Source organism: Ascaphus truei, chromosome 4 (assembly GCF_040206685.1).
Source record: "Ascaphus truei isolate aAscTru1 chromosome 4, aAscTru1.hap1, whole genome shotgun sequence".
In the NCBI taxonomy this organism is placed as follows: domain Eukaryota; kingdom Metazoa; phylum Chordata; class Amphibia; order Anura; family Ascaphidae; genus Ascaphus; species Ascaphus truei.
The window spans coordinates 226,669,632-226,682,799 of NC_134486.1; the positions used below are offsets into that span (position 1 = coordinate 226,669,632).

General features: G+C 39.2%; 1 protein-coding gene across 7 annotated transcripts in view; it reads left to right on the top strand.

Annotated features, from left to right (window-relative positions):
• Positions 1–13,168, top strand: part of TIAM2 (TIAM Rac1 associated GEF 2) — a 329,759-nt gene that overhangs the window by 151,573 nt on the left and 165,018 nt on the right. For all 7 annotated transcript variants that reach the window (XM_075596950.1, XM_075596946.1, XM_075596949.1 and 4 more), the window contains 3 exons: positions 693–1,128; positions 7,012–7,184; positions 7,921–8,145. In XM_075596950.1, coding sequence (XP_075453065.1) covers positions 693–1,128; positions 7,012–7,184; positions 7,921–8,145 — 834 coding nt within the window. The remainder of the gene's footprint in view (positions 1–692; positions 1,129–7,011; positions 7,185–7,920; positions 8,146–13,168) is intronic.

Consider the following 13,168-nt stretch of genomic DNA (forward strand, 5'->3'; position numbering starts at 1 on the left):
ATTACATAGGGAAATCAGGATTTCAAGCTCTATGCTTATTCTGTATTTGATGCCTTATAGGACTGTAAACTAACAAGTTCAGCTTCAGTAAAATTAAAAAATAATGATTTGATACATGCATTATGTGGAATCTTGTGGAATTCCAAATGTTGGAATCCTGATTCATCACTCAGTAAGCCTTCCATTATCAGTAATCAAACCCTTAATATTTAACAGTGCATTTCTCTTTACCTGGTGCAATTGGTATTGTTCTGTAGCCTACTCCCATACATTTATGAAGAAATATTGTTGGATATTATTTCTGGGGCCTTTTAAAGTTTCTAGGTTGCTGTTGTAAAATGTTCACAGAACACTCTACTCATGATCAATTATAGCAAGATTGAAATCAATGCAGCAATCTTTCCTCAGACATGAGCATCTTATTATAGCTTAGAAAAAGCAGTATGTTTTACGTGAAGTATGTTGTTGCACAGTTTAAAGCTGGGCTGTCCAACGTAGATTTAAAGAGGGGGAAAAAGTATATGGTATTAAAGAAAGAAATAAAATGATGATAGATGTGTTACATACATGTTTTCACAGTACAGTATTGCAATCCAAATATGTTTTGATAAACACGTTGCTATACACCTTGAATAAGTGATTTGGAGATATTTAAATGACCTTGAACATGCAACTCTCCATATATCCAACAGGAGCCAAAATGTAAAGATGCCAGTGAATGTTTTGACAGTGGAATTGATGGCTTCACTGCAGAAACAAGCTCCCCTCCTCATCTTTCCAGCCTGATGTGGTCTTCAGGCTCCGGCCATCTCTTGCCACAGAGAAGCGAATACTCCAATGCGATCAGCAGCGACACTGTAAGGCAGAACATATATGAAAGTTTCATGAGGGAGCTGGAAATGGAGAGAACCAATGTCGAGGAAGCTGCCACATCTACAGGGACGGAGGACTCAAGCAATGACTCGCTCAGCTCTCTGGAGCAGCTTGACCTGCTTTTTGAGAAGGAACAAGGAGTAGTTCGCAAAGCAGGGTGGCTCTTCTTCAAACCTCTGATCACACTTCAGAAGGAGAAGAAATTGGAGCTGGTTAACCGCAGAAAGTGGAAGCAGTATTGGGTGACACTTAAAGGTAGCCATAGATTTCTTCAATTGTCTCATTGCCAAGAGGAGGGATCTATAGTACTGAATAGTAAAAATTGAAAAAACTAATGTGTTGGTTTTTTTTTTAAGGCAGACTATGCCTTTTTAAAAATACATTTATTGACAAAATGAATGACAATGCCTACTTTATCTTTTTAAGTGATACTTGTCATCTGATCTAGGATGGTATTTGTGACAGTAGAAATATATGTATTAGACAGGTTGCAGTACATTGCTGCATTTGAGACAGTAAAATCTGTCCTCCTTTCTCACGGCAGAGCGTAATAAATTAGTCAAACAAAATGGTTCAAGGAGCCACAAATTCAAGATGGCTGCCTTATCACTCCTGATGATTAAATCAGGGAAGCGTGTTGTTTGTAAGTGTAACACTTTGTCGCCAACAATCACAACCACTGAACATGAAGATCATGTAGTCCTTCTATCAGCAAACAATACTATATGGGTGATTGCATGGGCTACCATTACTTAGGAAGGAATTCATTTTTTTAACAGCTATGGTCCCTATTTACTAAGTGATACTTTCACATATGACAACTTGTAGCAGCAGAAGACACCTTACACCTAGAAGGTATGCTATGCTATAGGTAAATACTGTATGTCCCTAAATCAGGGAAGGAAAAATCCACCTAAAATGTTGTCTCTGGCGCCTAGAGCTCTGCTGTTTTTGGCAGACCAATGATGACTGACGCCGCCATGACTGTCAACAGAGCTCCCAATCATACTTTGCTAATGCGACCGCAAAGCAGGATGAGCGCGCTGTTACGGGCCGCGGCGGTGACTGATAGGTCAGTCAGCACTGCACCGTTTAGTGTGGCATTCAGGGAGCGTTGAACTGACAGGTAGAGGCGCATGGTGTGGGCGAGGGAGAGAGGTGGAGCGCTCTGAGACTGTGCCCTCCCCTGTTCACAATGATGACAGTGTGTTGAGGTGGGGGAAGTAAAAAAGTGGCAGTGTGAGTGTGTCAGTGTGTGAGAGTATGTGAATGTTGGTGTGTCATAGCCACCAACGGGGAGGGGAGGGGGAGCCAGAACAGCTCCCTCCCTTCACTTTGGGGCTTAATTTTTTTTTTATCTCTTGCTCCTAAGCTTTTAACATTTTTTTCCACCCCTACAAAAATATTTTAGGATCTCGGATGTAAAAGAAGCTTGAGTACATAATAAGACTTAGTTTGATTATAAAAGTAGAGTGTTCTTTTTTTAACGTGACCTCTTCTTTTTGTCTGACTTAACAGTTTTTTTGCTAGAAATACCAGCAAGATGTCTGAAACACATTACAGAAATCCTTATACAGTAGGTCACAGGTTTTATATCTATTGAGAATCTATTGAGAATTGTACATTTCTTTCACTCTTCCTTTTATATGTGTAGGGTTTTTTTTTGTCTCTAATTAGAGCTGTGTGAATGTCTTCAAATCTGCTTTGCTAAGTCTATTTGCTTTTTTCTTACATTTTGTATTCTCATTACATTTTCCCGAAAGTTGAGATCAGTTATAATTTTGTCAATTTTGTCAGAATTTAGGTTTATTTATTTATTTATTTTTGCCAGAATAAAGCAAAAAGGGAAGCATATATAGGGCCACATGACCCTACATATTGACTTGTAATGCTTGGCTGGCTTTTGTTGCAAAGCTTGCCGTTTTTGCAAAAATGTTCCCGAAACGAAATGGCACATCCCGCCTGGTTTTGTGAACTTGCGCAGAAGGTTTGCACATTTCTAGTTCTAATGAGATCTTTTTCTCAAAAGAAAGAAAAGAGATGAATAAGCCACAGTCTGTCATTCATACTTACTGCTTGGCAGGGTGTGGTAATACATTAATGTCGCTGGAGGGTTTTAATGACAAAAGCAGCAAGCATATTGGTTTCAACAGCAGCGTAGCCTTAAGCTTCCAACAAGCTTCATCAAGCCTCATGTATGCACCATGCTTTCCAATCTCAGGCTTCCATTGCTTCTGTGTGCATTGATGTCAGACACATTTTCACTAGAGGTTGTGCGACTTTGCAATAGTCCCACAAACAGGTTTTTTAATAAGACAGGCTACAAAACAAAATGCAACCATTACGTCAGAGACCTTGACATAGTGATCAATGGCTGAGACATGGCTGGACATGTTTGAAACTCCGGAGGAGTGTCCCCGCGGCAAATGTCTAATGTAAGAAACTTGTCTATCAATTGGCAGGGCTATCTGAAAACAAAAAGGGAAAAGAACAACGTTAAGATACATGGTTTGAAACTAATCAGGCCTAAGGGCCCTATGCAGAGAGCTGCGCTATTGTAAATGTCGCCATTTTTTGGTGAAATTTGCGTACAAAACAGGAGAAAATGCCGGGTAACAGAAAACGCGCCATTTTTTTTTTTATATTTGAAAATCTCGCCGCGCGGCTGGCAAGAACCTACATCTCGCCAGTGTTAAAAATATCCAAATTCAGAAAGGCGCGATCGCCATCTAGCGGCTGTTATTGGCGTGATTTTCTACAATTTCCTCCGCCAACAAAAGTTGGCAAGAAGCAGGAGCTCGCCAGCCATAGGAAAAAAAAAATGCGCGATTTTTTTCAAACACTTTTCTGCAGCGCGCATCTCTCCATTTTAAACTCAACACACGCATTCATGCTTTCAATTGCAGATTTCGCACATTTCTGCATATGGAGAATAAAACTCTCCATTAAACCTACTTTTTCTTAAACTCTCCAATTATTTGTAACGCTGCTCTCTGCATAGGGCCCTAAGTGTGAGATTGTTGGGGAGAAAACAGCTCCTCACACTTCTGCCATTAAATACCCCGGTTTCATGTCTGCCTCCCCTATCTCTCCTCCCCCTTCTTTACACTATTTCTGGGATATGCCCTCAATTATTCCTTGGCCCTTTTCTGTCAATAGACAGACCAAAGTTAATATCCACTATGAACGTTTTCATTGTAAACAAAGGTGTTTTTTTTCCCTTCAATTTTTATTTATATCTGTTTGTTAATCCTCAATCAAAGTGAAATGGTTGTAATTGTTTTATCCAATGTTTGTATAGTGATAATGTAACCATCATTAGTCATACAGATGCAAGTCAGCCTTACTGTTCCCAGTGCCGTGTGCGTGACTGAACGCGCACTGATTGCGGCCCCTGGAGTATTAACGCTGCAGGGGGTCCCATTGAAAGGACACCCCCGCAGCCCCGTCACGGCTGCCACATTCCCCAGCGCCGCATTTTACAGGGGTTTCGGTTGCGGTGCCGGGAACAGTAAGGCTGACTACATCTGTAAGCAGTTGATATGCTTGAATTCAGTGGACCCGAAGTTAATGAAAGCATGTTCATTTTGTATAAGATTCAAATACATAAAACTGTCACTATAGGGGGGATTGAATCTATCCAAGGAAATCGATTCCACTAATTAGTCGTTGAAAAAAAAGTATTTTTGCCCTGTTAGATGGGACTGCCACTTTAAAGTTTGCCGATAATGGAGCCTCAAAGTGCTGTCAACAGAAAAGAAAGTAACAGGGAGATTTCTGGGTCCATTTCCTCTCTATTTTCTCAGCTGTCCCTCGCACGTTTAATGTTAATAATAATAATAATAATAATAATAATAATAATAAATGATATATTAATGTTCACGTTTGCTGATGAATATGCGATTACCATATTTTCCCCATGATGTTCAAAGTAAACAGGGGAAAAAGAAAAGACAATCAGATAAAGAGTCCTGTTGATGTGTGTGGAAAACATTCCATCCGACTTATTTTTAACATTGGTGATTTTATCATATGGCGATTACATCATTTTCCTGTTAAGAAAGGGTTTGTGCTGTTGACATGGGTTGTTTTAGGTTAAAAAAAAAGGCATCATGAGATCAAACTAAAACAGGCTGAGCAGTGCTCGGAGAGGAAGCAGATCGTGTGACATTACGTTAGCATATTTTACATGCACAAATAAAGACTTGCAGCAATGTCTTGATTTTCTTGAATTATGATCCACTAACATATACCAAATCATGTACAACATTTTATTGTGAGGCATTCATACAGTTATTCTTAGAAAACAACAAGAGGGTTCGGGAGTGATCACCGAACCACACTAATTGAGTAAAGTGACCAAGTGTATGATTGTGATAATTAAAGATGTGGGTGCAAACTGTGAACTGAAAAGTGAATCAGACAAAAAGGGGGGGAAGGGGAACACAAAATGGATGTGCCCCCTAAAAGAATTCACTAAACTGCACTCCTACATAGTATAAAATTTAACTTTTAATAAATTTACTTAAAACATATATTACCAAACGTTGTGTACTGTGTATTAAAAATAAATTAAATTGACAATACCGAGCATCCCTGTCAGTGAATGTGTGATTATACAATCCCAATTTAGCGAGTCAATATTATTGGGATTAAAAGGACAGAGGATGCTGTAAGTCAGGGTGTTAACCCCTCTGGAGCAACTATGAGAACAGTAGGTAAGTATATCCTACTCAGTGAGCAATTAAATAGTTGGAAATCCAGCAGTCCTGCTCAAGTATATACCAACATCATTTATTATCACTTTAAGTGCTTGTTGGTATATACTTGAGCAGGACTGCTGGATTTCCAACTATTTAATTGCTCACTGAGTAGGATATACTTACCTACTGTTCTCATAGTTGCTCCAGAGGGGTTAACACCCTGACTTACAGCATCCTCTGTCCTTTTAATCCCAATAATATTGACTCGCTAAATTGGGATTGTATAATCACACATTCACTGACAGGGATGCTCGGTATTGTCAATTTAATTTATTTTTAATACACAGTACACAACGTTTGGTAATATATGTTTTAAGTAAATTTATTAAAAGTTAAATTTTATACTATGTAGGAGTGCAGTTTAGTGAATTCTTTTAGGGGGCACATCCATTTTGTGTTCCCCTTCCCCCCCTTTTTGTCTGATTCATACAGTTATGTCCCGAGCGATGTTACTGAAGAAAAATCTGTACATATAGCACGGCACACACACACACAGGCCTCCCTCCCCCCTCCCCCCATTAAATATACAGCTCAACCCCGTTATAACGCGATCCGTTGCAACGCAAATCCGCTTATAACGCGATGCAAGCGTGGCTCCCAATTTTCATATTTATGAATACTTTACAATACGATTATTTGTATCTTAAATACTTTATTGTACAATGCATACAATTGTACATTATTTCTAACGCGATCTGTTTATAACGCCATGTGATTCTTTGGACCCCAAGCACAGCGTTTTAAGGGGGTTGAGCTGTACAGAGATAGCTACGTAGTCTTACTTTCCCCGCTGCTGGGAATCTGATAGAGAAAAGTGGCCCCCTGGTGGTTGCCTGCAGCTCTCCCCTTCCCTGGAGCCGGTGGTAATTTTCGCCTGTTTCCGTCTGCCTATACCTGGCTACATCTGTGTAAATATTATATATTACACCAAAAATAACTTTCATGCGTTCTTTCCCTGTTATGCGCATGCCACTGAATGGTGACATTCTATAACATTGAAACCCAGGCTTTACATGCACATGCTGAATCATCTCCATGTGATTCAGAAGTTATCCCACCATGTATGCTGAGAATGTGTCACCATTCAGCACAGTAATAACACCATTTTTTTCATTGCATAGCACTGACAGTGGATGTAGCGAAGTACACAGAATTTTGACAACACAATGAGTCCCTGCCCCAGTGGAGCTTCCAACACCATTTTCATTCCATGCAGCACAGGAAGATTGAGTGAAGTGCCTCTGCCCTTCTCCATCAGCCATGTGAATGATGAGCTTTTAATACTATTCCATTGTGATTCCTGTGTTCAGAAAGCTTATGTTGAATAGGTTCTCACTGCGCCTGCTTAAATCATGCTGTTTTCTTATTGCAAAAGGTTGCACCTTGCTGTTTTATGAGACCTATGAGGGGAACTCCATGGAGCAGAGCACGTCACCTAGATATGCCCTGTTTGCAGAAGACAGCATAGTGCAATCAATTCCTGAGCACCCGAAGAAGGAAAATGTGTTCTGTCTCAGCAATTCCTTCGGCGATGTCTACCTATTTCAGGTTGGCTAGATTCTTTTCATTGCTTTCTGTTGAACTATTGCACAGGTTCTTTTGTGTTAAGTTTTATTGGACCGTCATAAACTTGATACGTAGATTTGGCCGCAAAATGAGTTTCCTGTGAGCGTTGTAGGTCATATAAATCTAAATTTGATCACCAGGCAAAGTTGTTAGTATATCGGCCCTTATTCGAGATGATGTGAAGCCTCTTCCCGGTGCTAGAAAATATTTTAGTGCCATTCATTTGAATGGAGCTTAACTCCTTACCAGCATGGGGAAAACCAGGAAGAGTCAGATATTATTTTATAACTGTTCAGCTGTTTTCACAGCCTTGTAAACCAATGCAGTATAAGATCAAAAACATGCACATCAATTACTAATTAATGAAATCTTTCAGAGTCATTATGTAGGCCAGAAAGTGATATAAATTGTTTTTCCATGTTCCTGGCTGTTTTAAAGACTGCATTTTTTGCATGGTAGATCATCATACTGTACAGTATCTATCTATCTATCTATCTATCTATCTATCTATCTATCTATCTATCTATCTATCTATCTACCTATCTATCTATCTATCTATCTATCTATCTATCTATCTATCTATCTATCTATCTATCTATCTATCTATCAATCTATCTATCAATCTCTGCCTATCTGTCTGTCGTCTTACTATCCCCATTTCTATGTTTTATTAGGGTTGTGGCTATGTGACTTACATTTGGACCTTTTCATTTTGCAGGCTACTAGCCAAACTGATCTGGAAAACTGGGTCACTGCAATCCACTCTGCATGTGCCTCGCTCTTCGCGAAGAAGCATGGGAAAGAAGACACCATCCGGCTGCTGAAAAGTCAGACCAGAAGCCTCATACAGAAGGTTGACATGGACAGCAAGATGAAAAAGATGGCAGAGCTGCAACTCTCCATTGTCAGTGATCCAAAGAATAGAAAAGCCATAGAAAACCAGGTAGTCTATTTTACCAGGCATCTTTTTCTATGTATATCTTTATTTATATAGCGCCATGCAGGTACATAGCGCTTTACAACAGTAACACACGTGACATAATAATATAATACATCATGGGAATAAGCGCTTCAGACATAAAACAATAGGAAAATGAGTCTCTGCCCCGCAGAGCTTACAGTCTAAGTAATGTAAGTCTGTAGCAGGTTGTCAATACATTTTAAGGGGCCCATATGACAGTTGTTGTACAAAGCAGTGGTTGTACACAATACTGTTTCTTTTTCCAAGAACTTACAATCTATAAAGTTGGGGACCGGAGACAGGGAATAGTGTGTTGTGGGGGGGGCGGGGGGGGGACAGGGAGAGAAGTTTATCAGTATAGGTTTAGTTATCCACTTTGGGACTTTGAGTATGCGTGTATGTATGGTGGGGGAAGAGTCTGAACAGGCTTGGTAGAGCATTATACATTGGGTGCAGCACTGAAGAGGTGGAGTAAGAGGAATTACTTAGGGAGAGACGAAGATCACAAGCAGAGCGTAGGCTGCATGTGGGAGAGCACAGGGTTATGTATAGATTTGTAGGTGAGCATTTGTTTTGAATTTGACCCTGTAGTGCCGGGTACGGGTAACAAATGTAGTGCTTTACATAGTGGGTTAGCAAAGGTGGGGGAGGCAAATGAGCAAGGCAGCACCATGCTAATATTTATTAAGTGCTGCTATTCCATAACACACCTTATGGACCATTCACCTGAATGGGACAGGATAACGTTGTTAACGCCGCCAAACCAGGTAAGGGGGGTGCGTGAGCGACATGGAGCAGGCAGGGGGACGCAGCTGTAAAAGTTTACGCTCCCCTGGATTAACACACTCTCAAAGTGATAATTGTACTTTTTTGCGTTCAGTGAAACATTTATATTTTTGTTGGACATTCTGAAATTCTTGTCCTATAAGATACTTATTGCCCTGCACTTTTAGCTGTTCCTTCGTAATGATGACATTTTCATTTATTTTTAAGATGAATAGAGGAAAGAAATAGGGCATCACTTTGATACTAGGTTCCACAAATAATATTTTGACAAAAAAAGATTTTGTAAAATCCTCATTTTGGTTTTGATTGAATCATTAAAAATTATTATTTTTTTATTATTATACTTCTGTTTTTTTTTATTCGTAAAATATAATTAAAATACCTACATTAAAATATTAAAGATATAATTTGCCAATAGTTTGCTTTGTTCTACATGGGACTTAGAAATATATCATATTACAACTTCTCCAGGACAAATAGAGCAGTTAGAATCTTGCACTTACTCACACTCGAGTCTTTAACTTTATCACTTTGATATACTGTACGGGCAGCAAAAGAACCAGATTGTTGCTATGAGTGGATTCAGTACTAATGAGGGTGGCTCCTAATTAGACATTCATGTGCCAAAGTGCCTATCAAACAAAATACATTAGTCCTTGAGAGAGAGAAAAAAGAGAAAGTGCTGGCTTTATTGCAAATACCAAAAGGGACTCGGCAACTCCAGTGTATAATAAATTAACTCATTATTTCTTTTGTCAGCCCTGTCAAGTCTTTTTCATTTGGAGTGGTTCCTGCTACTTGGATGGCAGTATCACTCTCTGCTAATAGCAACCCACTTATAGGTTTCAGAGGAACCTCACTTATCAAGGTCTAAACAGTGGTTTCCAACCTTTTTTTGGTTAAGGAAACCGTATTAAGTATTACTATACTTAGTATTAATACTACATATGCAAAAAGTTGAATAACCACTTTACTGCTGAAACTGGCTTGTATTGCTTATAGTCCACTTTTTTTATAACCTTTTTTTGATTATGGAACCTTGTAATTATATTGTGAAATTCTGCGCCAACCCTCTCTAATAGCGTGAATGAGATCAGATACATTGAAAGGAACCCCAACCCTCTCTAATAGCGCATTAGAGATCAGATGCATTGTAAGGAACCCCAACCCTCTCTAATAGCGCGTCTGAGATCAGATGCATTGTAAGGAACCCCAACCCTCTCTAATAGCGCGTCTGAGATCAGATGCATTGTAAGGAACCCCAACCCTCTCTAATAGCGCGTCTGAGATCAGATGCATTGTAAGGAACCCCAACCCTCTCTAATAGCGCGTCTGAGATCAGATGCATTGTAAGGAACCCCAACCCTCTCTAATAACGCGTCTGAGATCAGATGCATTGTAAGGAACCCCAACCCTCTCTAATAGCGCGTCTGAGATTAGCTACATTGTACATTCTTCTGTATTTGGTACAATTTTCAAATGACCTGAAAATTGCAAGGAACCCTTTAGAGACGCCCGGGGGAAGACCCCGGTTGAAAACACTGGTCTAAAATATGCTAGAAAAATGTAATGTTTTGGTCCAGAATTGGGTACAATTATTCAGTAGTAGGGTTTTTGGATATTTATAGTTGGCAGCATATGCATTGAGGGTCTCCATACTAGGAAGTCATTTACCAAAGTCTCCTCCTGGCTGCAAAACCAGGGCAACAGAAAAACAGCTCCATGTTTATTAAGGAAAAACATTCCCATTTGCAACAATGGGATTTTCTTGTGTTATAAATGTACTGCTGTGTTTGTTTTTGCAGCTTTGATACATTGATATATAATCATTCATGGGGGATATGTATCAAAGTCTCCTGGCTGCAAACATTGGGGCAATAAGTGATGTATAAAATAGCACCAGATTTATCCCAGAAAATAAATCCGGTTGGAAGCAAGAGATTTTTACACCTTTGTACTGGCAGCTGGAAGACTTTGATGCATAATCCTCTAAGCCCCCTAATCAACAAAGACTTCATTAGAAAACAACAAGGCTATGTGTCAAAGTGGATTGAGGGGCAAATCTGGAGCAAACAAATGGTACCACATTTATCATCTTAAAGCCCCAATAGAATATAATGGGATTATATGCGTTGATAAACCTGGTGCAGGTTTTTGGCTCCAGTGTTTGTTCTGTGTTGCAGCCGAAGATTTTATACATTAGGGGGTTGTTTATAAATGTTTCCCAGCTGCAAAAGTAACGCAAAAAGTAGTGGAACAACTGCACCAGATTTATCAACTGAGAAAATCTCAATGAAAGCGTTTTATCTTTGACAAATTGTGGGGCTATTCCTTTGCCCCCCTTTTGCAGATATAGATACATACAGTAGCCCTAATAGCACCTTACATGTTACACACATCCATATAAGTAAGAGCGCCCTACTATATGTACTAAGATTGTTTTTTGTTTTAATTTAGTTCTAAACAATAGTACAAACCATTATAAACTGCGCGTCGTACATATGAAGCTCATTATGTGACATCATATATTAAAATTATGTTAGACGTTTCCTTAAGGGCTCAACAGAAGGCTTCTATAAAATCTGGGAGCCCTGGCATACCCACTGACCTCATGTACAAATCACCCCACCAGGCCTTAGTCACAAGAGAAGGCCTCCATTCCGAGTGTACGAGTTCCGGCAACTGGGAGGGGGACCTCTCCCCTCCTTCCCTCCCCCCTCCTTCACTCTCCCCCCTCCTTCACTCTCCCCTCTCTCCCCCTCTCTTTCTAGCCTCACCCTTGCCGGTCCACTATGTCGGCCTGAGGCCTGGCCTCCTCTGGCGAAGCTCTTTTCTATCTTTAGTACCCTCTAAAAAAGAAAAATCCATGTTGTATTAGGCTACTATAAAAAATTATGTTAGACGTATTACGTCATGTTGATTGGCCGATTGGTACATTTTAAATTGAAACAGAATGATGAATATTTTTATTTTTGATTAGTATTAGTAAATATAAATTATTAATGTAATATTATTTATAATAGCCATAGTAGAGATACATTAAAAAAAATGTTTTTGATACATACTATTTTATTTGTATTCATTTATTTATAAAATGTTTATAAGTACTATTTACATCTGTGCATCAGGCATATCCCATTTCTGTGCACCAATATACTAGACTAAAACATGTTTGCCACAGTGAGAGAGATAAAAGGTTAGTGCTGAGGCGCAGACAAGTGCAATATCATTTTTTATTCCTGCGTGTCAAATTTATGGCAACAATTTAATTTGCGACCCTTAGTACATAGACCCCTAAGCGTTTTGATTTATTAATACATAGTGGGAAAACAAGTTGCAAATGTTCCCATAGCGAAAGGAAAAGGAGACGTGCAGGCAACATTCCCTCCTCAACACGCCCTCCACTGATAGATGGTGGAGGGTTCAGCTGTCTCTGATCTATTACTTTTGATGTTGAAAAACCTGACACAACTTTTCAGCAGCTATTTATCCAAGTTAATCTGCGGAGTTTGGCTTTTTGTGCTCGCTCATGTGACTAGGGTGTCAATTTGAGCATTCTCAAGGAACAGCAGCTCAGTGTCTCTGTACAATTACTGTATTATGAGCTTATTATGTTCTACATACTCCTTTGATCTGTTCACAGATTTGTATCTTTTTCTTAGGGCTTGGTACTAATGACTTTTAACAGTTTTAAGCTTCGGGGTAAAAAACAAACATACCAAAACATAGCAAAAAAGTTTGCTTTATCACACTTTTTAAATCTCTTCACTGCCAGAAGGGCTCAGCACTGCAGGGGGACTCAGGCAGGACAGCTGCAACTTCTAAACTACAGAATGAATATTTTCCAAGTATCATTAACCGACGGTGCACTGAATGTGACAGAAGATTAATATTGGTGGGGTAAGGTGTATGGAATGTACAACCAGGTAATATAAATGTAGTTAGAGAAACAAATAAATATATTTCAATATATTCATGGTATTAAGCATATGCTATACTTAGTATTAATACTACATATGCAAAAAGTTTAATAACCGCTTTACTGTTGAATCTGGCTTGTATTGCTTATGTTCTAGTCCAGTGTTTTTGTTACCTTATTTTGATTATGGAATTCTATAATTATATTGTAAAATTCTGCGCCAACCCCAACCTTCTCTAATAGCGCGTCTGAGAACATATGCATTGTAAGGGACCCCAACCCTCTCTAATAACATGTCTG